General features: G+C 35.1%; 3 protein-coding genes across 9 annotated transcripts in view; 2 read left to right on the top strand and 1 right to left on the bottom strand.

Annotated features, from left to right (window-relative positions):
* The window catches only part of LOC113235653 (transmembrane protein 120 homolog), a 38,767-nt gene extending 31,984 nt beyond the window's left edge, over positions 1 to 6,783 (top strand). For 2 of the 4 annotated variants that reach the window (XM_026471477.1, XM_026471478.1), the window contains 2 exons: positions 3,470 to 3,622; positions 6,561 to 6,783. In XM_026471477.1, the coding sequence (XP_026327262.1) occupies positions 3,470 to 3,622; positions 6,561 to 6,605 (198 nt within the window). In that variant the 3' untranslated portion in view covers positions 6,606 to 6,783. Of the gene's footprint in view, positions 1 to 1,963; positions 2,365 to 3,469; positions 3,623 to 6,560 lie in introns of those variants that run through there. The other 2 variants (XM_026471479.1, XM_026471481.1) reach the window with 2 other exon arrangements.
* Positions 6,784 to 7,017: 234 nt separating this feature from the next.
* On the bottom strand, positions 7,018 to 15,325 carry LOC113235617 (uncharacterized protein PF11_0213-like). 2 transcript variants are annotated; one of them, XM_026471388.1, is made up of 8 exons: positions 14,431 to 15,325; positions 14,087 to 14,324; positions 13,520 to 13,714; positions 11,580 to 11,645; positions 11,320 to 11,474; positions 11,088 to 11,193; positions 8,779 to 11,011; positions 7,018 to 8,655 (listed from the first exon to the last, which is right to left on the bottom strand). In XM_026471388.1, exons 1-8 carry the CDS (start codon positions 14,508 to 14,510, stop codon positions 7,232 to 7,234), a joined length of 4,497 nt encoding a protein of 1,498 aa, XP_026327173.1. In that variant the 5' UTR covers positions 14,511 to 15,325; the 3' UTR covers positions 7,018 to 7,231. The 2 variants fall into 2 exon arrangements, with proteins under 2 accessions (XP_026327173.1, XP_026327172.1); XM_026471387.1 differs by having other exon boundaries at positions 7,018 to 11,011.
* Positions 14,128 to 20,067, top strand: LOC113235619 (prostaglandin reductase 1-like). 3 transcript variants are annotated; one of them, XM_026471390.1, is made up of 8 exons: positions 14,128 to 14,158; positions 17,613 to 18,195; positions 18,279 to 18,381; positions 18,474 to 18,662; positions 18,779 to 18,897; positions 19,089 to 19,243; positions 19,593 to 19,698; positions 19,838 to 20,067. In XM_026471390.1, the coding sequence occupies exons 2-8, from the start codon at positions 18,027 to 18,029 to the stop codon at positions 20,065 to 20,067; spliced, it is 1,071 nt and encodes a 356-aa protein (XP_026327175.1). In that variant the 5' UTR covers positions 14,128 to 14,158; positions 17,613 to 18,026. The 3 variants fall into 3 exon arrangements, with proteins under 3 accessions (XP_026327175.1, XP_026327176.1, XP_026327174.1); XM_026471391.1 differs by lacking the exon at positions 14,128 to 14,158 and adding an exon at positions 16,702 to 16,724 and having other exon boundaries at positions 17,938 to 18,195; XM_026471389.1 differs by lacking the exon at positions 14,128 to 14,158 and having other exon boundaries at positions 17,398 to 18,195.
* The last annotated feature ends 2,500 nt before the right edge of the window (positions 20,068 to 22,567 follow it).

Genomic DNA, 22,567 nt, shown 5'->3' with positions numbered 1-22,567 from the left:
GTTAACACAATCTGAATGTGTTTACCGAAGTTGACGTCGTCGTTAATGTCTTTATCATCAATTGCCACGTGAACTTAATTATTTCATAAAGCAGTCTACATTTCTAGTATCTCCTCAACTTCGTTCATGTGATATAGCAGTTCAAATAAAAAACAACTCCAATAAGTAAATAAATAGGGGATAGATATACGATAAGAAATAACGTATTTTTTGTGAAGAGTAATAATAACTAAAAAAAAATAAATAACTGATATTCCTAATCGACGCACAATAAAATATCAAATTAATATTTTTCGATATTTACGAGTGTATTCGTTATTAATGTTTTAAATTCCGTTCCGTTCGCTGTTAAAAAAAATATTCATACCGATTCAGAACCTATATTATACTTACAGGAATCATAACTTATTTCAATGGGAACATAGTTACCTATAGTATAATCCTATACTTTACAGTATGTAGTGTTAGAATTTGCGTCACCTGCTGCAATTTTACTTGGAACCTCAGAAAATTCAAGATGGGAATACTAAACCTTAGAAAGAGGTATTGCCATTTATAATGTTTACATTTTTGTACCTCAAAAGTTGTACAAGGAGATTACGCCTTTGGCATTTACTTATGGAATAAAACCACTACTATACACTTGTAATTTTATACTTGCAATGTACGGACAACGGCACATCAGACTACACATTTTTGTTCGAAAATCGCCTCCAGTGCAACGGAACAAGATACGTCAATGTGTAGCTTGATGTGCTGGAGTGTGTACAAGTAAAAGGGGGCATTTACACTTTGTTTATATTTATCTATCATATATCGATCTCTTGATTTCCTAAACTTTTTGAAACTACCAAAGTAAAGACGCATTGTGAATACAACGACGATTCCAGTAAGTCATAAACTTGTGCCAAATAAGATGTTGCTTTCAGTTTTATACGTCTCGGTACGAAATGAAAACTCTGTGAATGATTTTTTACATTTTATACGTATTTGCGTTTCCTACCTATGTTTCAGTTCAAAATACCGTATTAGTGATTTTTTAACACTTAAGGAGTTTTCTTTTCATACCATATACAAGTATTTTGCATGATGTTTTTGTATTAGCTGAACGGATTATTTAAGCATGTTTGTTGTAATTAAATCACATACATACATATAAAAAGCAAGGTCTGTATAATTTTTTACTCAAGTGTGGTAGTTTTTAATTGTATGCATTGTAATACTAATGTTAGAGCGTCAATTCGTGTAAATTGAATAATAGTGTTTTGCATGCGCCGATTTGTATTAACTTTTAAAAACAATGATAATTAGCATGCCATTGCGTACTTTTAAGGACTGAACTATTATAGTTCTACTTATATTTAAAATGAAATAGACTTTGGAAATATTATTTGAGGCTATCAGTGCAAAATTGGCGTAACCCACATTAAATGTTTTTACAATATTACTTCATGATTATATTTGTATGTTATTTTCATATGTAAAAAAATTATAACCGAATGGTTTGTTATACAAAAAAATTCAGTAAAAAAATTTAATAATGAAATATTTTTTATACGTGAAAATAGCATCTAAATATAATATAATTAGTACTTTAGTATCATTTAAAGTAATATTATCGAAAAGAATTGCATCTGGGTTTGTACTTTTGCGCTAGTAGCCTCATTTATAATATCTGATTTATTTTGAATATAAAATGATATTTGTCTTCATATAATTTTTAATCATATGCATATCACTACGTACGGTACGTTTGAAATCTCGCGTATCTACTGTAATATATGAAACATGTTTCAGAAATTTTGTGACCATTGAGTGTCAAACTGAAAATAGTGGATTTGCATTAGCCACAGTGTCTTCAAAAATGAGTACTTATATACTACTTATTTCTAAAAAATAAACACTATTTTTAAGTATTTTTATTCTTAACATTGTCTCTAGTTATCTTATTATTTTCACACAGGACCAGACGTGATACAGTCAAGTTTATAGATTTGTATCGAAAGTCAAAGAATAGTTAACCAGAGAAGAACTGAATATATGGAGGATAAGATTGTCAATATTTCGATTAAAAACTTTTCTCGTAAAAATTGCGATCTGCATTTATGAATCTCTTCTCGACGAGTGAATACGAGAGAAATAGTTTAATGCACAAATGTACGCGGTGTTGATATATTAATAGAGAAATCGTAATATTGCTAACCGCAGTTCGTGTCCGTCTCGTGTCAAGTTATCAACACCATGCCATGTTAATAAAAGTATGAGTATCTAATTGTCTGGAAAAAGAAGGGTTGTTTGTACTTATTAGATAATTTAGTTTTTTTTATAATACTAAGTGACGGCACGAACAAGTCGTGTGCCTGGTGGTAAACGTCACGCCTGTCGCTAACAGTTGCAGTGTCACTCAGAGCTTTAAATCACAAAGATCTGAGGGGCACTGTCACTGCGCCCGACACCATGAGACATAAGTTGACAAGTCCCATGTGCCTGTAATTTCACCAGCACTCTTATCTTTCGAAACCGGAACGCAGTAATGTTCACATTACTGCTTGGCGGCAGAAATAGGTAAGGTGGCAGTACTTCACTGGACGAACTCTTTCACAAGGAGCTCTACTGCTACTAAAAATTCATTTGTCATTGGTATCCAGGCTTTTATTTGTGGGAGTAGGACGGAGCAATATTCTAATTACTTCGAGCTCATTACCGTGAATTGAACGATGAACCCACTTATGTAGTGTGGGTGAATAAGGGCCCAGTCAAATATCAAAGTTCTTTCGCATAAGGACAGATAAAATATAGTTGATTACATGTACTTAAATTTATTATTGTGATGTTGTATTGGTGTATGTAATTGTCAAATGAAATACTGAAGTGAAATATTCATATACTCTGAAGATCTGGATGTACTTGGTTGAATGTTATATGTGGGGGAATGTAGCTCAATTATTGACCCTGTGTAGAATCTCTGAAGACTGTAAATGGTGTAATTTCTTATGTACAGTCATAGTTGTATACTGGCAGATACCTTAGATTTAACATGTCACCCAATTTTAGTTGCATTAGTTTGAACGAACCGTTCCATGTGCTTTTCTGAAAATACATAGCTGGACTAGTCATTCGTAAACATTTTGTTACTTTTATATGTTGATACATAATTATTCAGGTAATATGCGTCTGTTTTATATATAAACAATATCTCGTGAAACAGAGGCTTATAATACCAGACTTTTCATTTGAGAATAATTGTAACAAGTAGTAAATACGGATAATTTAGAATGTGATGTAGCTCTATTTATTATGTTAATACTTATCGTGCTGTGTATATTTTGTTTATAGTTCTACGTTTGACTTTCATTTGTAATAGTTATTGTTGTTATTTCAGTACTGGAATAATAAATTTGTTTTTCAGTTGCGACCATATCCCATTATGTTTTATTTACGTTTTTTTTTGTTTTGCGGTATTCGGCAGATACCTTACCTGGCGGCTTTGTTTCTTGTGTTGCACTGTTGCAACATGTACACGATACTGAAGACGTTGCACAGGAAAACGAAGGGCGGGTTGAAACTGAGCTACAAGCTGCGTGCGATTGCGTACCGGCTCTCTAATGAATTCGCCATATTGGTACGTGGCCCTCATCATATGTATACCCCGAACTTTAAGGCACGTTATCTACCATATAATATTACACTTCGGCAAAGCGACGTGGAGAAGTCAAAATAACTAAATACTTGGTGAATTACACAGTTCTTTTCCATACTGCTTTGGTAGATAATCAACCTAATGTCGTCCTTTCGTTTGAATATAATGTATGCAAGTTATTTCAAGGTGACTTTAAAAAAGGTGTGCAGTTCGCATTTGCACTGTATAATGTGCCGAATATTTATAATTTGTTAGACTTTGGTTGCCTCGAGGTGTGCAGTTCGCATTTGCACTGTATAATGTGCCGAATATTTATAATTTGTTAGACTTTGGTTGCCTCGCGATTACTGCTCTGGAAGTAAATGAAACAAACTTTTCTAAATTGCTTATGGTCTGGACGTTCTAAGTGATAGTCAAGAGCATATAAAGCTTGACACTTCGGATATGGATTTTATCGCAAGCGGTGTATAGTTGATTCTATAAGTGTCAAGCTGACGTGCTCTCGACATTGTACCTACCCCGGGAATGTATTTCTTTGTTGTGATATTCACAATCCGCAACCTCTCTAAATTTGAGAACAAATAAATTTCGTGATTGTCTCGCACATTTACGTGTTTATGATTTATTGCATAAAGTTAAAATGTAAAAACTGCAAAAAAAAAGAACTGTCATTTAAAAGTTTCTTATTCAGATACCTTAGATGGTAGGCTAGTATGTGATTGTCAGCGTAAACTAGTCACAATTTTAAATAAAATTGGCGCCATATGTTACATGTTGTGATTGTTTGTATTGGCCAAAAGATAGAATCGTGTCCAAAAATTAGGTGCTAGGAAGAAAAAGGCAAAATACTTAAGATATAGTGAAGAGATTCAGTGAGTTAACAAAGGCCAGGTTTAATGTGGGTTCTGAAGGTTTTAACTTGTTTAAAATTTAACAGAGAAGCCCTACAATCTGATAGAACCTTACTGGTGTGGAGTGGTGGTGGTAAGTACTTTCAGAAGATTGTTTGCATTGTACAGTCGGGCAGATTATTTTATAGCTATACATACATTTGTTACCTTATCTGATTAATAATTTCATTATAACCAAATATCAAGACACTGTATGCGGATATTCAGGGTGACATCACGATATTGTAGGACGTGTTCTAATCAAATTGGAAAAAGCCTAACATTTTGGTTTGGACACATTCTAGTGATGAAAAATTAATGTAATAGAAGATGGGCCTAATCGGGAAGGTTCCCTTTGATCACTTTGGTAAATTGTGCATGGAATGTACTATATCAGGCTTTTTATATATGCTTTCGTAGTTATTAATTTTCTGGATTCTATTGCCTACGATGTCTTAGAACTCGCACTTTCGTTCAAGGCTGTACAAAGCGGAGTTTTGGGTTGGCAGCGTGTGTGTTGAATGTTTTGTGCAATGTTAGAAGTGCCCATTCGTTAATTACTGATTATTTATACATTTAAATATGCACGGTTCATGGTCCCTGTCTATCCCAGTGGGAGACGGGCGTGATGGTATGTATGTGTTAGGCTAAAAAAACGAAAACGCTCATTGCGAAAAAAACGTCCAGAACGCGTTGTTCTCTTTAAAATGTCCATGAATAAAGTGTTATGGCACTTATAAAAATAGCCAAAAAGCGTTGTGATTAACCATTGACCTACAAGGTCAATGTGATTAATTCAAAAAGACCACAATACGAAATTCGCGTCGTGGCTCTCATGATAAGTGTTCCTGCGTAATAGTCAAATATCATAAGTGACACGTTAAAATATTCTTCACATTCTTTTTGTTAAGGATGTTTTAAAAAGACACCAGAGACGTTTTTGTTCCTCAACGGCGTTTTCGATCTTTGAGCTTAATATATTTAATATGCACGTTAGGCTCAATTTACATCGCCCAGAAACTGAATGGAAGTGAATTTTTGTAACGAAATATTGAGCATAATGCACTATATGTATGTGAATTATGAAACGTACGCAATATATACGAGCCAAAAACAGGTCACGCGTCTTCTCGCGCACAATCGTAATTCCCGCAGCTACCATCTCGTATCTTGTTTGTACTTTACACAATCGACACTTTAACGCGAGCCTAGATTTTAGGTGAGGTGTCCACCCTGTAAATTAATATGAATAAAATAAGAACAGGCGGACAAAATTTGACACAGATCCGACGTCGACAAACGCCCGATGGCGACAGACGGGGCAAAGGGGGGTGCGGCGTGTCGTTAAACCGATGGGCAATTTGCGAATTTTGGGACAAATGTCAATTTGTCCCAAAATAAAATAACAATTTGTAACTAAATTTTGCAGGTTCTCTGTAGTTGAAAACCAAAATTTACCAGGTTCTCTGTAATACTTAAGAGAAATATCTCCGTATGAAAATAATGAACCTACCTACCTGTTAACATTTTATTCTTAAATAATTCATTTTACATTTTATTTTAGCCTGTTTTCAGGACTATATGATCGGCTAAAGTACATCCTATCGCGTAACACATTCTTTAAACAATATCCTTATATTTTTGTAAGACTGTCATTAAATAGTAAATACCTAAAAATAAGATGAAATCATCTAACAAACCAGTTTTTCTCCGTTTCTTCTCCAGGGACTCGTCTTAAGTTCATTATGCCCAGTACCTTGTCGTTCTAAAATTAGTTTCCATTGCTTTCCGCGGCTTAGTCGTATGTAAATTGAGGCTTTGTTGCTAATTCATTAGATACGTACATACTTTAAGCATATTTTAGATTTTTGTATAAGTTTTCCTTTAATCAGTAACATTGACTTCTCTAACGTGTGATACTAATTGTATACCTATACTTAACTCATTACTTTTAATACACTTTGTCCGAGGCGTTCACAATTATGTGTACAATATCAACTATTTATTTCAGTTATTTTTGTTCATTACAGGATCAAAAGTGGCGACAGAACAAACCTGAAAACAAAACTGAGTAAGAATGTAATGTCATAAAAAATCATGTACTTACTCTATGAATGCATGCTTATCATGAATGCTTATTGTAATATCAATGTTTATAAAGATGGTTATTATACAGTTTATATTTTCATATGTGATGGTGTTTGAATAATTGATATAATAATGTTAACATTGTGGAAATAAAATTAAATATCTTACCTATTATTGCATTTTTACTCTAGAAATTTTACATAATAACCTGGAATATTTTAGTCTGTCGTTAAAAAATACAAAATTGTTTATTTACAAATGTATTTTAATAAAGTAATTAACATCCTAGAATTGCTAGAATTTCTATGATACGAATAAACAAAAATTATATCACTTTATAATAATAAAATAACGAAAACCGAATTAAAGTTTTTGAAATTTCTATACATCATTCATACATGACTGCTTTTTTATACTTATTTATATTTTAACATTACCCTTAATCACAATCGGAAAATACATTCTGTACAAAGTCGTGTGACCTAGAGCAAAACTTCGACGTCTAGGAACAATTTGGAAACGAAAAAAAGAAAATTGTCTATGCTATAAATTAAGTCAGTCAACAATAAATAGCCGGTCCTTATGTTTAAAAAATGAACACTTATTCACAATGTTAAGTATTATCGTAACAGTCATCGTCATTATCACTTCCAGAATCGTAATATTCATTGTCACTATCGTGTTCCTCCGCTCGAGGTTTTTTTACTAAGAGTCCTTGTTTCTGTAACCTTTCTATTGCTTCTAAAGCAGATCGTTTTGTAGAACTAACATCACTTTTTTCTTCAACCTGAGTAGTTTGTTTGGCTTTACTAGTTTTAACCACTTTTATTCCAGACATGCTCAGGTTACTAATTTGTTGCATGCTAGCACTTATCTCTGAACTCATTTGTGACGATGTAACTAGGGAGTTATCTTTAACAGTTTTTGTTGTGCTACTGAAATTCGATCTACTTGTTTGTGAAGATGAAGCAAAATGCATCTGACCTTCACTGTCATCAAATGAGGGTATGGGGGACTCTTTAGGTTTCTTGAAACAACTAAAAGGCCCAGCAGTTTCCACTGATGTAAGTCTTTTATTGGATGTCATAGCAGTTGGTGATATTTTAAGCGGTTTACCAAATACAGGTCTTTGTGGACCTGTCTGTGTGGTAGTTAAAGATGGCCCTGGTTTACGTATACTTGGCATGCATGGACTATTACCTCTAACAGTTAGACCAGGCCTAACAGGAACTAACTGGTTTGACGTTGCCATGGGCGGTCTGAAAGGACCTAAATGATTTGATGTCGTTACACTGCCCCTCACAGGAATTGCATGATTAGGTGACCTAACAAATGATCCAACAACTGGTCTATTCGCAGGCGCAGAATTTCTTATCCTGGGTCTCATTGTTGGCATTGCTGTTCTAACTTGTGTTCCTTGCAAGTTGTTGATTGGTTGGTTAGGTCTAATGCCCTGAATTCTTTGTGGCCTTATCATGGGAGTATTTTGATTTGTATTTCGAATCTCTTGTTTTACAGTTTGGTTTAAAGTTCTTATAGTCTTTGTTACCGTAGTTGTGACTTCTTCTATAACTGTTTTTGTCTGAAACGTTTGAACGGTCACTTCTTTGTTAATTGCATTTACTTGATCTGAAGTTGATACTTTTTGGTTAAAGGATTGATTAGAAGATCGCGAGACAATTTGTTGTTTCATGTTCTTATTAATGGGTACATCTATTGTGGCTTCACTATGAGATTTCAATTGTTTAAACGGTTTCACAGACATATGTTTGCCAAATTTGGGAATAATAGGTTTTGTTTCATGCACACTATCGTGTATGTTTGCATCGTCATCATTTTCTTCGTCGTCAAAATTCATATCTTTCAGAGATTTGATGGTTATGTTTTTCAAATTACTGAGGCAATCTGGTTTTCTATTAGCATCCGGAAATCGTTTGGGCAGTATGCTTGTTGTTATTTGGCTTTCAATGTCGTCATCGTTTTCATCACTTTTGGAAATTTCCTGGTCACTGTCAGAATTTGAAGTTCGTACAACATCTTTCCTATCAATGGAAATTTTATCTTCAATTTCGTCGTCACTTCCATGATCTATTTTGTTTATCTTCACCTGTGAGTTCACTTCTGGTTCACTGTCATACTCTTCAATCTCTGGTTTAATATCTTTTATCATAGGGCTCGTATTTGCAGAAAAAACGGATGTTTTTGGTGAACTTGATGTGACTGTTATGTTTTTACCCAAGTTTCGTAATGTATTGTTTAGTGATGTAGTTTTCTCAACAGGTCTTTGCATAGTTTCGTTTTCATGATCAGAATAGTATTCTTTATTAGATTCGTCATCCTGACAATTTTCGGAATTTGCTGATTTGAATTGATTTGTGCTCTTAATTGTGATGTTTTTGTTAAGATTACGAAGTAGATCTAGCTTTTGGTTTGTAATATTACGTTTAGCTTTGCTTAAACTATTTGTGATTGATTTAATTTGAGCATCATTTTTACTCCTATTTTGATAACTCATTTCTTCTTCATCAGAATCATCGATATTAAAAATTTCTATTTCTTCGTCTGTTTCCTCGGTTTTAAACGATTTTTGCACGAAGTTGCACTTCTGCATATTCATAGCCTGCTTGGGAGTATTAACTGTTACTTGTGATTGTACGTTTTTTATTGAATTCAATGACTTGGCTGTTATATTCGGCAATTGTTTCAAAATGTTTGTGCAGGTTTGCTTCGTCGCTTCGTCAATTTTGAGTGGTACTTCTTTATCAGTTTTAAGATTTTCGTATTCAACAAATCTATTAGTTGACTTTGGTGAATTGCTTGGTGTTTGACTTTTCATGACAGGACTTTTTAAACTTTTCATTGTAACAGAATTCGGTAACTTAAGATTTTTGTTTACAAAAATACACCCGCCATTTTCTGTATTTGTTTCTAAGTCTGGATCTTCGTCTACATGATCGTCATTATCGCTCTCATGATCAGCCTTTTCGGTAATGACTTTGGCAGATTTTGGAGAAGGCTTCAATGACTTAATCGTAACATGCTTACTTATGTTTTTCATTGCGTCCAAGGATTTGAAGGATTCTTGTTGAACATCAACTTTACTTTCTTTTGCTGTATCTATTATTGTATTTGGTTTAGGTATTCCGGAATTGTTTACATACTTTTCAATGTCTAATTTGTCTGCCGAACAGTGATCTGGTAAATTATTTTTAATGAGAACAGATGACGCACTTTTAGTTTGATTTACTGATTTAACTGTTAGGTGACTCAAACGTATTAGCGCATTTAATGGTTTTTTGTCAGAGTTATTCTGTATGGATTCTGTAGCCTTGTTGTCTGTAGTCTCTATTTCATCCTCAATATGATCTTCATCAGCATCGGAAGATTGGCATTCATCATCATCTAATTTAGTTAAACATTTTTGTTGATGAAATGTATTGTTCGGTGACGACATTGGCTTTATAGTAATATGTTGACTTAAATTCTTTAAAGCATTGAAAGTCTCGGTTGAATTCATTTTGGGTTTATTTATTTTTGGGATTCCTTTATGACTGTCACTAACCATAAGTATTTTTTTAGAATTTTGATTATTGCCAAGTACTTGAGATTCGGCTTCCTCTTCCATATCTTGATTTCTATGATCTACAGGACTAGTTGAATTTCCTTGCTCTGGACTTTCGGAATTTGACTCTGTAGTATTTTTGGGTGACATTTTCACCTTGTTGTCTTTTTCCTTATGTGTAAAGTATCCCTCATTTTGCTCTTTCTCTTTGCCCGTAGCATTTTCCGTTTCTTCCATATCACTGGTGTTTTGAGAGTCTGGTTTTTCAGAATCGATGTCTGCTTCTTCTAAAGTTTTGGTTTTGGAAGTTTCAGAAGCAGTACAACTTTGTACACCTTTTTTGACAATTTTTATTTGACTATTCTGTAATTTAGCCAAAGCATCATTAGATGAACTTAAAAATTGTTTTGGTTTTTGTGCTGTAGGATTAATTTTAATTGCCTTTACATTTTGTATACTCATAGGTTTGCTATGCATAACTTTTATTCCTTCAAATTGGTTTGGATGATTTAACTTCTTTTTCACAACTATGCCTTGTTTCTTCAATTTTTCTATTTCTACTGTTGGCGTTAGTTTAGCTCCAACAACAATTTTGGGAGGTTTTCTAGGCTTTAGTTGTTTTGCAACCACCTGTGTGGGAACTTCTTCTATGCCTTGTACATCTCCAAGGCCTTCGCCAAAAACGTCTTTATTCATATTTAAAAATTCATCAAGAGTTATAGTTTTCTTTTTCTTGTGTTTTTTCCGTTTCTTTTTCTTTTCAAGGACACCTTCACTATTGGAGTTATCATTGTCGTTTGATTCATTCATAGCTTGTTGGAGAAGTTCCTCCTGTAAAAATGCACCATTATGAATTTAGTCCAAATAAGGGAAACATGAACTTGACAAACTGTGTTTAGAAACTTACAATGCCTATTGAATTTGCGGTATCAGTACCATTGTCAGCTTCATTCTCTACTTTCTCCATTATTGGTGATACAGTCTCCAATGAAAATTCCATAATGTCGCGAGCCCTGGGAGTAAAAAGATTGAAAATAATATTACACACCAAGCACAACAAACACCAAGATTACGTTCACGGTGTTATTTGAAAGACAATTTTAAGATACAATTTTTGGGAAAAGGTAATAGATTCTCACATTTCATTTTCTTCACAATACAAGTCATCAGATGAGTGAAATGTAAGGTGCAGCTCATAGGCATCTAGATGGTAAAAAATGGCTTCACATAGTGGGCACCGCAGTACATCATCTGGACTCTGGTTTTCGTCACTGTGATCATCTCTCATGTGTTTCTGTAAGTTAATTTAAGCAAGTAAGTATAATTTGTAGCTGAATGAATGAAACATTTTAGCTATATACATATATAAACATTTTAGATATATAATGTAAATACATACATGTAAATTGACCTTGTTGAAATATTCTTCTCCACAAAATGGACAATAATATATTGGTAATGGCTCCTGGAAGGAAATGAAATGTTTGAAAATATGATTAATATTAACAGTAATGTTATGAATCTCATTTTAACGATAAGTGAATATAATTGACGTCATTCGAGAAGTATTTTTGGTAAATTCATAATTCATAATATAAAAAAGGTAACATTTGCCTGATGAAGTGTTTTATAAACCCCAATTTTGTGACATACCGTTTTTCTTCCAGATTCATATAGTTTGAACTAATACAAATGGAAGAGTAGACACCCACGTGACAAATATGTATACTTCCACAGAAAAAAAAAATTGTAAATGGTATAATTTTTGTCAGGAGAAACATAAAAAAATTATAATTTATAATATTTGAAAATTAATGGCTAGTTGACTTAGTCTTTCGACAAAACTATAAATAAATAACACACATTTTAAAGTAATTGACAAGAACATAGATTCATTAGTTAAGTACTTGATTTTATTTTTTCCACTTTTATTTCTTTAGTTCAATAGTCCACCATTTAGTTTAAGATTTTCACACCAGTGGTTGCTTTAGCAGTCTTCTACATACCTTAATATTATCATGAACTAATTCCGTGGATTATTGCATCAACATTGTTTTTTATTTTTTGGCAGGGTTGTCACATTAAATATCCAAAACTTAACTTAAAATTTAAGACTCTTTTAATATTTAAAATCTTTGCATTTAGAAGTAACTATGGGTAATTAACCTCAGGGCTTCAATTTTATCAGTGATACCTGCAGCATTTTTTTTACTGGTTATGGGAAAAGTAATAATGTTTGGTTCCAAATATGATAAAATATATCTAATATGAAAAACAATATATTAGTTACCATATCTTTCATTATTTTATTTACTCAGTTTACAAAAATATTGCATCACAAATTTAGTAACTTTTAATTGAGGATGCAATTTATATAACATATTGATTGCCCCACCAAATGTATTGTACATGTTTATTCAGTGAAGCAATTGATATCATGCTGATATGCTTGTATAGTAGATATGGTTTCTTAACCGCTCACGCGATGCGCTACCCCCACCTACACGGCCCTTAAAAGATAGCATAAACCTACCGCAAAATGGCGGCTATCTGGTTTCGCAAATTAGAAAAGCATTCAGTTTAAATACAAGTTTTCATAAAAAGAAATTATTATTCTGCGTTGCTAAATAAATACCCTCCGTATTACCAATAAAAACATCTCCAATAAAATGCAGTAATACACCGCAAATTCTGCACTTAAAAAGCACTAATGAAATTTTTGGTGTACTTGGATAAATATGATAATATTCCGTTTCAGTGGTTCTAACGTTTACCATGAAATTACTCCTTAAAGTATAGTTTATAAACATGTATATTCAGGGTAAATTTAAAATGCTACTTATGGTACATTTTCAATAAATAAACACCGAAATCACCAGACCAAACAATAACACTCACACAATTGTCGTGACATATTTTTGAAGTTGTTTATTTTTTTAAATAACAGACCCAGGCATTAAAAACTTTATGGTTTGCTAGAGTAGTTACCGAAATAGCAATTATTATTAGTTCTTTAACCAGTTATAACTTCGATATCCGATAAATCGGTATAAAATCATCACCGGCACCTCTAGGTGTGGTATATCCAGAGATGTATGAATCGTGCAATGATCTGCGGCAGCATGCGTGCACGGCTGCATGTATCGCGTGAGCGGATAATCTACCACACAAGTTCCTCCAGTAGGGCTAGCTCAACAGGGCGCGACTAGCGCGAGAGCGACATAAATCGCGAGATACTGCTATTGTCGCATAAAGATCTCGCGCTTATGTCTCTCTCGCAAAATTAATGCCCTGCATGCTAGCCCTACAGGATGTCCATAACTAATCTATTTCGATTACCTGATTGAACAATTTCATCTTCTTAGAATGTCCTATAACAGCTAGTTCAGTATCTTGGCGGTGGAAGAATTTATTATGGTACACCATGGCTGAGGGAACGAAGAAGTCAACTTCGCAGCTATCACAATGAAAACCTGATTTTTCACTCTGATCATTTCCACCATGACTATTTTCTATGTGTTTGTTGTATAAATGCTGAAACATTACAATACATAAGGACAATATTGGCCAATATTCAACTAGAAATAAAGAACATACGAAAATAATCACTAGAGTTTAATAAATGGGTAACTTAGGTTTTGAGCCAGAAAATGGTTTCCAAGACCTTCATCCTATACAATATGTGAGATTTTTTGATTGGCATTACTTTAGAGTAATATTATATGAATAGCTAGTTAATGCTTATTACAAAATGGATGACATTTGTACTTATCAGTCAATAAACATCTATAAAAAAGTGTATGATAACAGACATTGATAATGGTAGTGCTTGGGGGAGGGGAGAGGGCATAGGTCGTTATTCGCGAGTGTCACATAGCATCGAATTGGCGTATACGAGCATCTTACCTTCATTGTAAAGAGCTTCCCACACCACGGGCAAAAGTACTTCGCATCGTGATCAGGGTGCACCTTGTGTTTGTGAGTTATCGCTTTAGATATTGTTGGAAACATCTCTGTACACACGTCGCAACTAACCATCTCAATTTGACTGTCTTCGGATTGATCTCCCGACCCATGACTCGGTCCCTCTGTCGATATCTTACTACACTTCATACTTTGATTGAATTTAGGATCTCCGTGCTTCCTTTTGGAAAGAAAATTGTAGGAAAATTTGGTTAGTTCCGATTTTGTTTGACGTTTGCCTATCAACAAAATGGTGTTTGATCAACAAAAACACGTTATATTTTTACCTGAAATGTATTTGAAGATCTTCCTTGTTATAGAAAGATTCTTTACAGAAAATACAATTGTGGTCCTGTGTTGTACTCATGATTCTAACACTATGTAAAATCACTTATTCTAAGCGCATATTCGGCGTATTGTTAGACGACTGTTTTCCTTATATAACGCGCTAATGCGCTTATCCGGATACTATTTGTATTTTATAATAAATTATGCACATTTCGTTTTAACTCTTCATTTACTCAATTCCTCCAAAATAGGTACAATACACCAATCTTTACCAAACAAGGATATCGCCATTTTTTTTTAATCTGTCCCGAGCTAAAGCTTGCTACATTCATGTTGGTGTTGGATCGACATAGAGACGTGAATTACCATGTCACATACCAGTCTTTTTTTTTAAATTTATTGCTGGCCATGGAAACAAAGTCCTTCAGCCGACATACCAGTCTGATAAGTAGTGTTGCCAGATTTTCTTTAGTCTTGTATGACAGTAAAGCATCAGTAAGGTAAAGCGTCAAAGTTCCGATTTTTTTTTGACGTCGTATTTCTTCAATAATTGTTTTCTCTATTTTACGTAGATAAAACCGCTGCCTTACTTTGTGGTAATTTTATATAGATTAGTGATATCACAAGACTTGATATCGCGAATACAATAAAATTTAATCCATTATCCATTGACTTACTTTATTTGTAAGTCAATGCCATTATCCATTTTTTTTTTTTATATAACTGAGACTTATAAGACAAAAGATCTATGTGCCTGTAATTTCACCAACACTCTTAACTTTCAAAACCGGTACGCAGATATCTGGGTATCCAGTCGAAAAGAGAGTCATTCCACATGAGAATGAAATAAAATACATAGACTTTTTATTGTGATAATTTGAAAGAAGATCCCTTTTAAAATTTCACATTTTTTGCAGATATATTTAAGGTGGCGGTAAGGAATGTATACGTATGATTATTACTGAAATCTCCTTGACTGTCTTTGAAAAAACTAGCTAATTTGGTAGGGAATGGAAATAACCTAACTCACCACTGACTAGAAAAGATAATCAAAATAAACTTAGATACGTGGGGCCTTAGAGCATAGCGTGGGGTGGGGCACACTATAAGTTTCCGGAATGAATAAGAAAAAAATACTCTACTATACTAATAAAAATACTATACTAATATAAATGGTCAGAAATGAATTTACTATTTCTCAAAATATTCTCCGTTAGCGTTAATGGACTTTTTCATACGAATGAACCAATTTTGAAAACATTTATGCCACTCCTCCGAGACAATCTCTGAAACATATTTTTCATACTCTTCGACAGCCTCTTCAAGTGATGAAAATCGTTGACCGCGTAACTGGTTCTAAATTTTTAGAAATAAATAAAAGTCACAAGATGCCAGGTCGGGACTGTACGCGGGATGGCTCATTAGGTCAACGTTGTTCACCTTCAAAAATTCATTTGTCTATCTGGCCGTGTGAAAACTGGCATTATCGTGGTGCAAGATGGTACGGCGTTTACGGTTGTTTTTACGGAGTTTGTGAATAACTTCTGGCAAACAAATGGTTGTGTACCGATCATTATTCACGGTACAACGATTCTCTAAAGCAATAGTAGCCACGTGTCCAGTTTTATTAAAAAAAGAAGCAATCATGCGCTTAGAGGCACTTTGCACGCGCGCTATTTTGGTTGATTTCGGCTCATCTCGAAAGACCCACACGCTCGATTGCTGCTTTGTTTTGGGATCGCAACTTTAAAGATCATGTTTCTTCACCTGTTACTATGTCCCACACCAAATTTGACGCCCCTTCGTTGAATCTGGTAAGTATGGCATTGCACCAAGTGACGCCTTCCGTTTTTTGAGCCTCAGTCAAATTGTGTGGGATCCATCGAGAGCACAGCTTTTTCACATCCAAATATTTGTGTGGTAATGACTGTATTTGACTCATACCTATACCTAAAGATGCCTTAATCTCATGGTATGTCATATGCCTGTCTGTTTTGATTATACGGCGCACAGCATCAATGTTTTTGTTGTTCACAGCAGTGACCGGGCGCCCATCACGAAATTCGACACTGAGATTCACACGACTGCGTTTGAATTCTGCAAACCAGCTGGGTTATAAATAGTCGTCTTGCATGGTGCTTCATCGCCAAAAGCAGTTTGAAGCCGAGCTGCTGAGTTGTTACATTACACTTAAAGTCGTAGAAAATAATAATACGAAAATTTTCACGAGTTAAATCCATGGTGATGTAGACAACCAATTTCTAAAATGACGCCACAATGTAAAAACAAGTGACAGTCAGATGAATCAAACTGTATTCTACAGCCAAAGAGTTCCATTTTCAAATGTTGTAATTACTTTTTAAATATTGTTTATGTAAGTGGCCAATTCCGGAAACTTATAGTGCGCCCTATATACGAGTAGGTATCTACTCACCATAATTTTAAAACGTGACGTACATAAAAAAGTCGAATTTATATGTCAAACATTATTAAACTACGCGTCCACCTCATGCCATTGGTCATCTATATCGTCGTGAGAGACACATCCACAACCCAATGAGGGTTGGCGTCGGGCAGGTAGCTGGCCGTAAAAAGACTGTTAAATCGTACTTCTTGGACATAGCATCCGATTCCTGTGACAAATCGGTTAGGGTAGTTGTTAATGAAGACTGTTCTAGAGACGAGGAGAACGCATAATGGTAAAATAACAAGGAGCAAAAACCATTTGAAGAAAAAACGTTTAGGAAGATTGATAAAAATAATGTAGGAGATGAGAACCTGAGAGAGTGGAGATGGGAATAAAAGAGGCGAAAGGAAATATCTGGAAAATCAGATGACAGTTTTCAAGACCAGAAATAGTTTTAACGATTGTTAAAACTAAAAATAATGCTTGAGACACGTCGCGTATCAAATTAATAAAAGACGATGTTGAAATGGTTCTATCAAACGATGATTTAATAAAAGCCCTTTAACTGGTAATAGAACGAATAAAAAGAGAATGTTTGGACTGGAGCGCTAGAAAATTCGCAATTGCAAGTAGTATATGATACAGGTATTACGTTATATTTAAGAACTGGGAATCTGTAGAACCAGGTGGAATACCAGCTGAAGTGTGAAAGATGAGTGAGAATAGATGTATGTAACCCACTAGCACCCATTTTCAAATTAGGAATATTTCCAGAACTGCAACGATTGTCACATAATACAGTTCGTGCTACCTACGTAGTATGTACACGTGTATATAGTACACGTAGTATGAGAACGTGACAGTATAGGAGAAAAAGCTAGAGAAATGGCGAAATAATCGTATACCGTGCTACTCAAGTTTTGTGTGCTTAAAAAAATTCGAGCCTTTTAGGGACAGGATAAAAGGCACTAAAATGTGAATGTTAAGATGGATGTATAGAGTTCCCCGAATTGATAAGTTTAGAAATTAGTAAATAAGAGGAAGTGAGAAATTAACGCGCAGGAAGAAATTGCTTTAAGGAAGTTAGTAACGTGGTGACCAGTCAATGACAAAAGAAGATCAGATTAACAAAGAATTAAGTAAATTACAATCATCATAGGCATAAAAAAATCACTATCAATCAACACAATGTTGACTAAAAGTCTATCTGTGATACTGAGTTCAAAACAATGTTACTCTGGAGTGTCTGGGAAAATTCGAGCACAGAAGTATGTTCTTACAAAATATTTCCAAGGTGAACCTAAAAAAAGTGACTTCAAGGTTGTCGAAGAAGATCTTCGAGATTTAAAAGATGGAGGTGAGTGAGAAAACGTAACAAATAATTACCTTTTTTATTGTCAATTTACAACTTATCATATTTAGAACTGATTTATTTTTTAGAATTTCTAGCGGAAGCAGAATATCTCAGTGTTGATCCGTATATGCGAGCTTATATGATTGGGTATAAACTACCAACTGATATGATAGGAGGACAAGTTGCAAAGTAAGATTTATTCCAGTACTGAGAAAACATAAATATTTGTGCTAGTGTTCTTAAGGTGTTAGTGTTCTTAAACTATTTAAACATGCATTCAGAATCATCGTGAGCCGTAACGAAAAATATCCCGTGGGAAAATATGTGACTGCATCTTTTGGTTGGAGAACCCATACAATTTGTAATCCCGCTAAATACAACAAGGTGGCATCACTTTTGCCTTTGACTCTTTTACCAAATATCGATCCACTGCCTGTGTCATTAGCTTTGGGAGTATTAGGTATGCCAGGGTAAGTTTTCAATAGATTTTATTCAAAATTGTATAAAATATTAATTGTATACTTAATAAGTAAAAATTTATAGTATACTTCAATTGGTACTTACTTACCTTTCATTTTGATTTTAGGAACACAGCGTATTTCGGTCTCAAAGAAATTTGCCAGCCGACGCCAGGTGAAACCATTGTTATTACTGGTGCAGCTGGAGCGGTTGGCTCTCATGTTGGTCAAATTGGAAAGATATTGGGTAGATACAATTTACAAATGACAGTCTTGTAGTTATTATATTATAGACTTAGGCCACCCAATTTAATGCGCTGACGCTGATCACGAAATATAGATCGTAACTTGAATTATTAACAACAAGCTCCTTACCACTATCACCACTAACACCATGACCACCTACACCCTAAACTACCAAAATCCTTTACTTTTCAGGTTGTCATGTCGTAGGCTTTGCTGGAACTGACGAAAAGTGCGAATATTTACAAAAAGAGGTCGGCTTTGATCGTGCGTACAATTACAAAACTGCCAATATAAAAGCTGCTTTACGAGAAGGTGCCCCCAATCGAGTGGATTGTTACTTCGACAATGTACGTACAAAATTCTTAAGGTCCGCTGGTTCGTTCTGTGGCTTAGATGACATAGCACAGCGGTAGGTTTGCTAGAAGACATTGGTTCGAATCCAGCCGGATGGAACGATTTTTTTACGTGTTCGACCATTGTATTACCTAAATAAAATGTAGGTAATGTCAAAAGCACGTAAAGCTTTGACACTTTGACTTTCAATTCGCATCGTGACAGGTTTAGAGTTTGATTTAAATTTTAAGTGTCTAGTGCTCTTTCTACATTACATTATATTACAAATCTGTGTATGTGTTACCAACAATGTGACGCTAAAGGCACATTGTTGGTAATCGATAACGATATTTCATGTTATAGGTAGGTGGCGAAATAAGTTCTACCATTATCAATTATATGAATAAATATGGAAGAATTGCTGTATGTGGATCAATTTCATCTTACAACGACTCTACTTTACCTAAAGGTACCTATAATGTAAACTAAACACGCTCCATTAAACTGGTTATGATTCTGTAAATTAACATAAAAAATGATTTTTAATTACACTTATCAACACATTGTACAGATTTCACTTACATATTATTTTTCATTTTCATTTTTAGCGACTCTTTTGCAACCTGCTATAGTCCTTAAGGAACTGAAGATGGAAGGGTTTTTGGTAAATCGGTGGATGGACCGTTGGGATGAAGGTATTAACGCAAACTTGAAATGGCTGAATGAGGGAAAACTTAAATACCAGGAAAAAGTGTATAAGGGCTTTGAAAATATGGTGGAGGCCTTAGTTGGAATTTTGAAAGGCGAGAATACTGGAAAGGCTATTGTTAAAGTATAGAAGTAAAATTATGAACAATAAATATTTTTTCGAAGGTAGTTTTTTTCCATTCCTTGTTTTCAATAGAATTTGTTGCTCGGGCCAGTGCGTGTAACGAATAAAATAAATAACTCTCTTTCATCTTCACCGTCAAGATTAGTTAGATAAGTATTTCCTTGTTTTTACTTTTTAAAAGGTATTTTAACATAAGGAAAATTGAGAAACTTAGACAAGTAATATGGAACGTGGTGAATTGATATTTGCTGTATTTGTCGATTAAGTAAAGGGCAAATTGGCAAATACTTAGTCACACATTCGCCTAAACCATCTACAAAGGGTGAATGTTTGGCAAATATTATTTCTTTTTTATGGCTTTTCGCGGTAAGCGTTTTAGCAACTTACTTATTAACTCCTTGTTTATAACATGAAAAGGAAAGGGAACAGATTCAGGAAGGTGCAGATAGAGAGCAAAAAGGAATCGAGGGAGGAACTATGAGATATGAATAAACAATTAGTATAAATATAGAAGAAATATTATATACCTACTTACCCGACAACTAAAGTTTTATATTTAATATTAATATATTTATATCATATTATTATTATAATATTAATATAATTCAACTGCCTCCGTGACCGAACGGTTACAATGTCGGACAGCCACGCAGAGGATTTATTTGTGTCGTGAGTTTGGGTGTAATTCGTGGTTGTCTGTTGTTGTGTCAATGGCACCCGCGATACAGGGTTTCTCTAGTGCGGGGCTATGTTGAGAGTGTACGTTATTATTATTATTATTATCCTTCATAAAAAAAAAACGAGCTCACTCGTTCAGCCGCATGCATGCATGCAGCCGTGGCATGGTAACCGTTTGGCTACGGAGGCAGTTAATTAGGAAATTAAAAATTAGTAAATATTTTGCAGTTGGCCGCTGATGGCTTTGACTGCGCCACCGGAAAATAGGGCGAGCTGAAGGCTCATAACCCGTAAATGAGCTCGTTCAGCGGTTCGGTTTCGAATACGACAGTTTGACGTTCGATTCGGTTATTGTGAATAAAAATGAAAAGAAATCGTACGATATCTAATCGAATCGATCGACAATATAGTTATCGTAAGGTTCTAAATCGACCTGCTGGACGGTTGATGTATCTAAACCATGCCACCCCAGTGTTGCTGTTGTTGAAACCCGAAAATACCCGTAATAAAGGTGATGATGTAAAATTCAATTGCTCATTTACTTATACAACTCCCGTTGTTGTACCTAATTATTTCCGTCTGTTCTAAAACACCCAGACGTAGTATTTTTTCGCAAAAATGTAAGATTTCATAAGAATGGGAATCTGGTAAAATATGATTTGGTTTTTAAACGACTTTTTAGTCGTAGCGCCATCTAGGAGAAATCTATGAAAGATTTATCACCCAGTTAGTACCTTTACAGCTACCAGTCCTGGCGAGAGATGTCGCTATTCGCTGTATTTAAATTTTTTATTGAATTGATATTAAATTATTTTTTGTGAAATTACTCCACTAGTTTGTTATAATTATTAATACAAAGATCGAACACTCAGAAAAAATCCTTCGATCCGGCCGGATTCGAGCCGACGTCTTCTAGCTTACCGTGCCAGACGCTATACCAACGAAGACACGGAACGAATCAGCGGACATCACGAATTTTTCTATGTACTTGCGTCGTGTCTTTGTATTTGGTTTTTCAACGACTTTTTAGTTGTAGCGCCATCTATGAGAAATCCATGAAACATTTATCACCCAGTTAGTACCTTTACAGCTACCAGTCCTGGCGAGAGATGTCGCTATTCGCTGTATTTTAAAGTTTTATTGAATTGATATTCAATAATTTTTTAAACAACCTCAAAAAATAATTGAATATAATAAGTCCGGAAAAAGTCTTGTACAAATTGAAAAAAAAAATGTTTAAAGCCGATCCAAGTGCTACCATAAGACCCTGTGCTCGTAAGCGCCGCGCACCTTGCATCATAGGCAAAACCGGCACTGACTGATCTCCAAATAAATTTTGGTTGCTTGGTTGCGCCCTCTATTAGTAGGTTAGTTTAGGTTAGTATACGAAACCATAGGGGCTATCCGCCCTATCCTCGTAGAGTGGGTAAACCGGTCCCACGGGCCACTGTCGTACCACCTTGTGTAGGAGCTGACCGGGCACGGCTGCTTCGGTCCTACCTGCACAATGTGGCGACGAGGAAACCGTCCCCGCCTTGCCACGAGTGCGGCGCTGCGGATGACACCGCGCACCCTAAAGGTGTGCAGCCGGTGGGATGAGCAGCGCCGCACTCTGACGGGGACTGTAGGGCAGGACCTCTGCCGCCGCCGCTGCCGGGAGTGGTTGTCGCCATGTTCGATAGCGAGGAGTCCTGGGAGGCGGTGGTCTCCTTTTGCGGAGAGATTATGTCGCAAAAAGAGGCCGCGGAGCGGTTGCGCGAGGACGCGGCAGACTCACACCTGCTTCGGCGCAGACGTACGGGGAGGAGGCGAGCGCAGTTCGCTGCTC

This window comes from Hyposmocoma kahamanoa, unplaced genomic scaffold (assembly GCF_003589595.1).
Source record: "Hyposmocoma kahamanoa isolate Upper Pololo Valley unplaced genomic scaffold, ASM358959v1 88, whole genome shotgun sequence".
NCBI lineage: Eukaryota > Metazoa > Arthropoda > Insecta > Lepidoptera > Cosmopterigidae > Hyposmocoma > Hyposmocoma kahamanoa.
Note: the sequence above shows the minus strand (reverse complement) of the source record. Positions and strands in the feature narration are given on the sequence as shown.

What these genes read in the sequence shown, in the direction of transcription:
- LOC113235619 (XM_026471390.1), top strand. Translation starts at nt 18,027, where the DNA reads ATGTTGACTAAAAGTCTATCTGTGATACTGAGTTCAAAACAATGTTAC. An exon ending in GGAGTATTAGGTATGCCAGG is followed by an intron (nt 18,663 to 18,778) that starts GTAAGTTTTCAA and finishes TTTTGATTTTAG; the next exon opens with GAACACAGCGTATTTCGGTC. An exon ending in TGGATTGTTACTTCGACAAT is followed by an intron (nt 19,244 to 19,592) that starts GTACGTACAAAA and finishes TTCATGTTATAG; the next exon opens with GTAGGTGGCGAAATAAGTTC.
- LOC113235617 (XM_026471387.1), bottom strand. Translation starts at nt 14,510, where the DNA reads ATGAGTACAACACAGGACCACAATTGTATTTTCTGTAAAGAATCTTTC. An exon ending in GGAAGCTCTTTACAATGAAG is followed by an intron (nt 13,715 to 14,086) that starts GTAAGATGCTCG and finishes GTAATGTTTCAG; the next exon opens with CATTTATACAACAAACACAT. An exon ending in TCAACAAGGTCAATTTACAT is followed by an intron (nt 11,475 to 11,579) that starts GTATGTATTTAC and finishes ATTAACTTACAG; the next exon opens with AAACACATGAGAGATGATCA.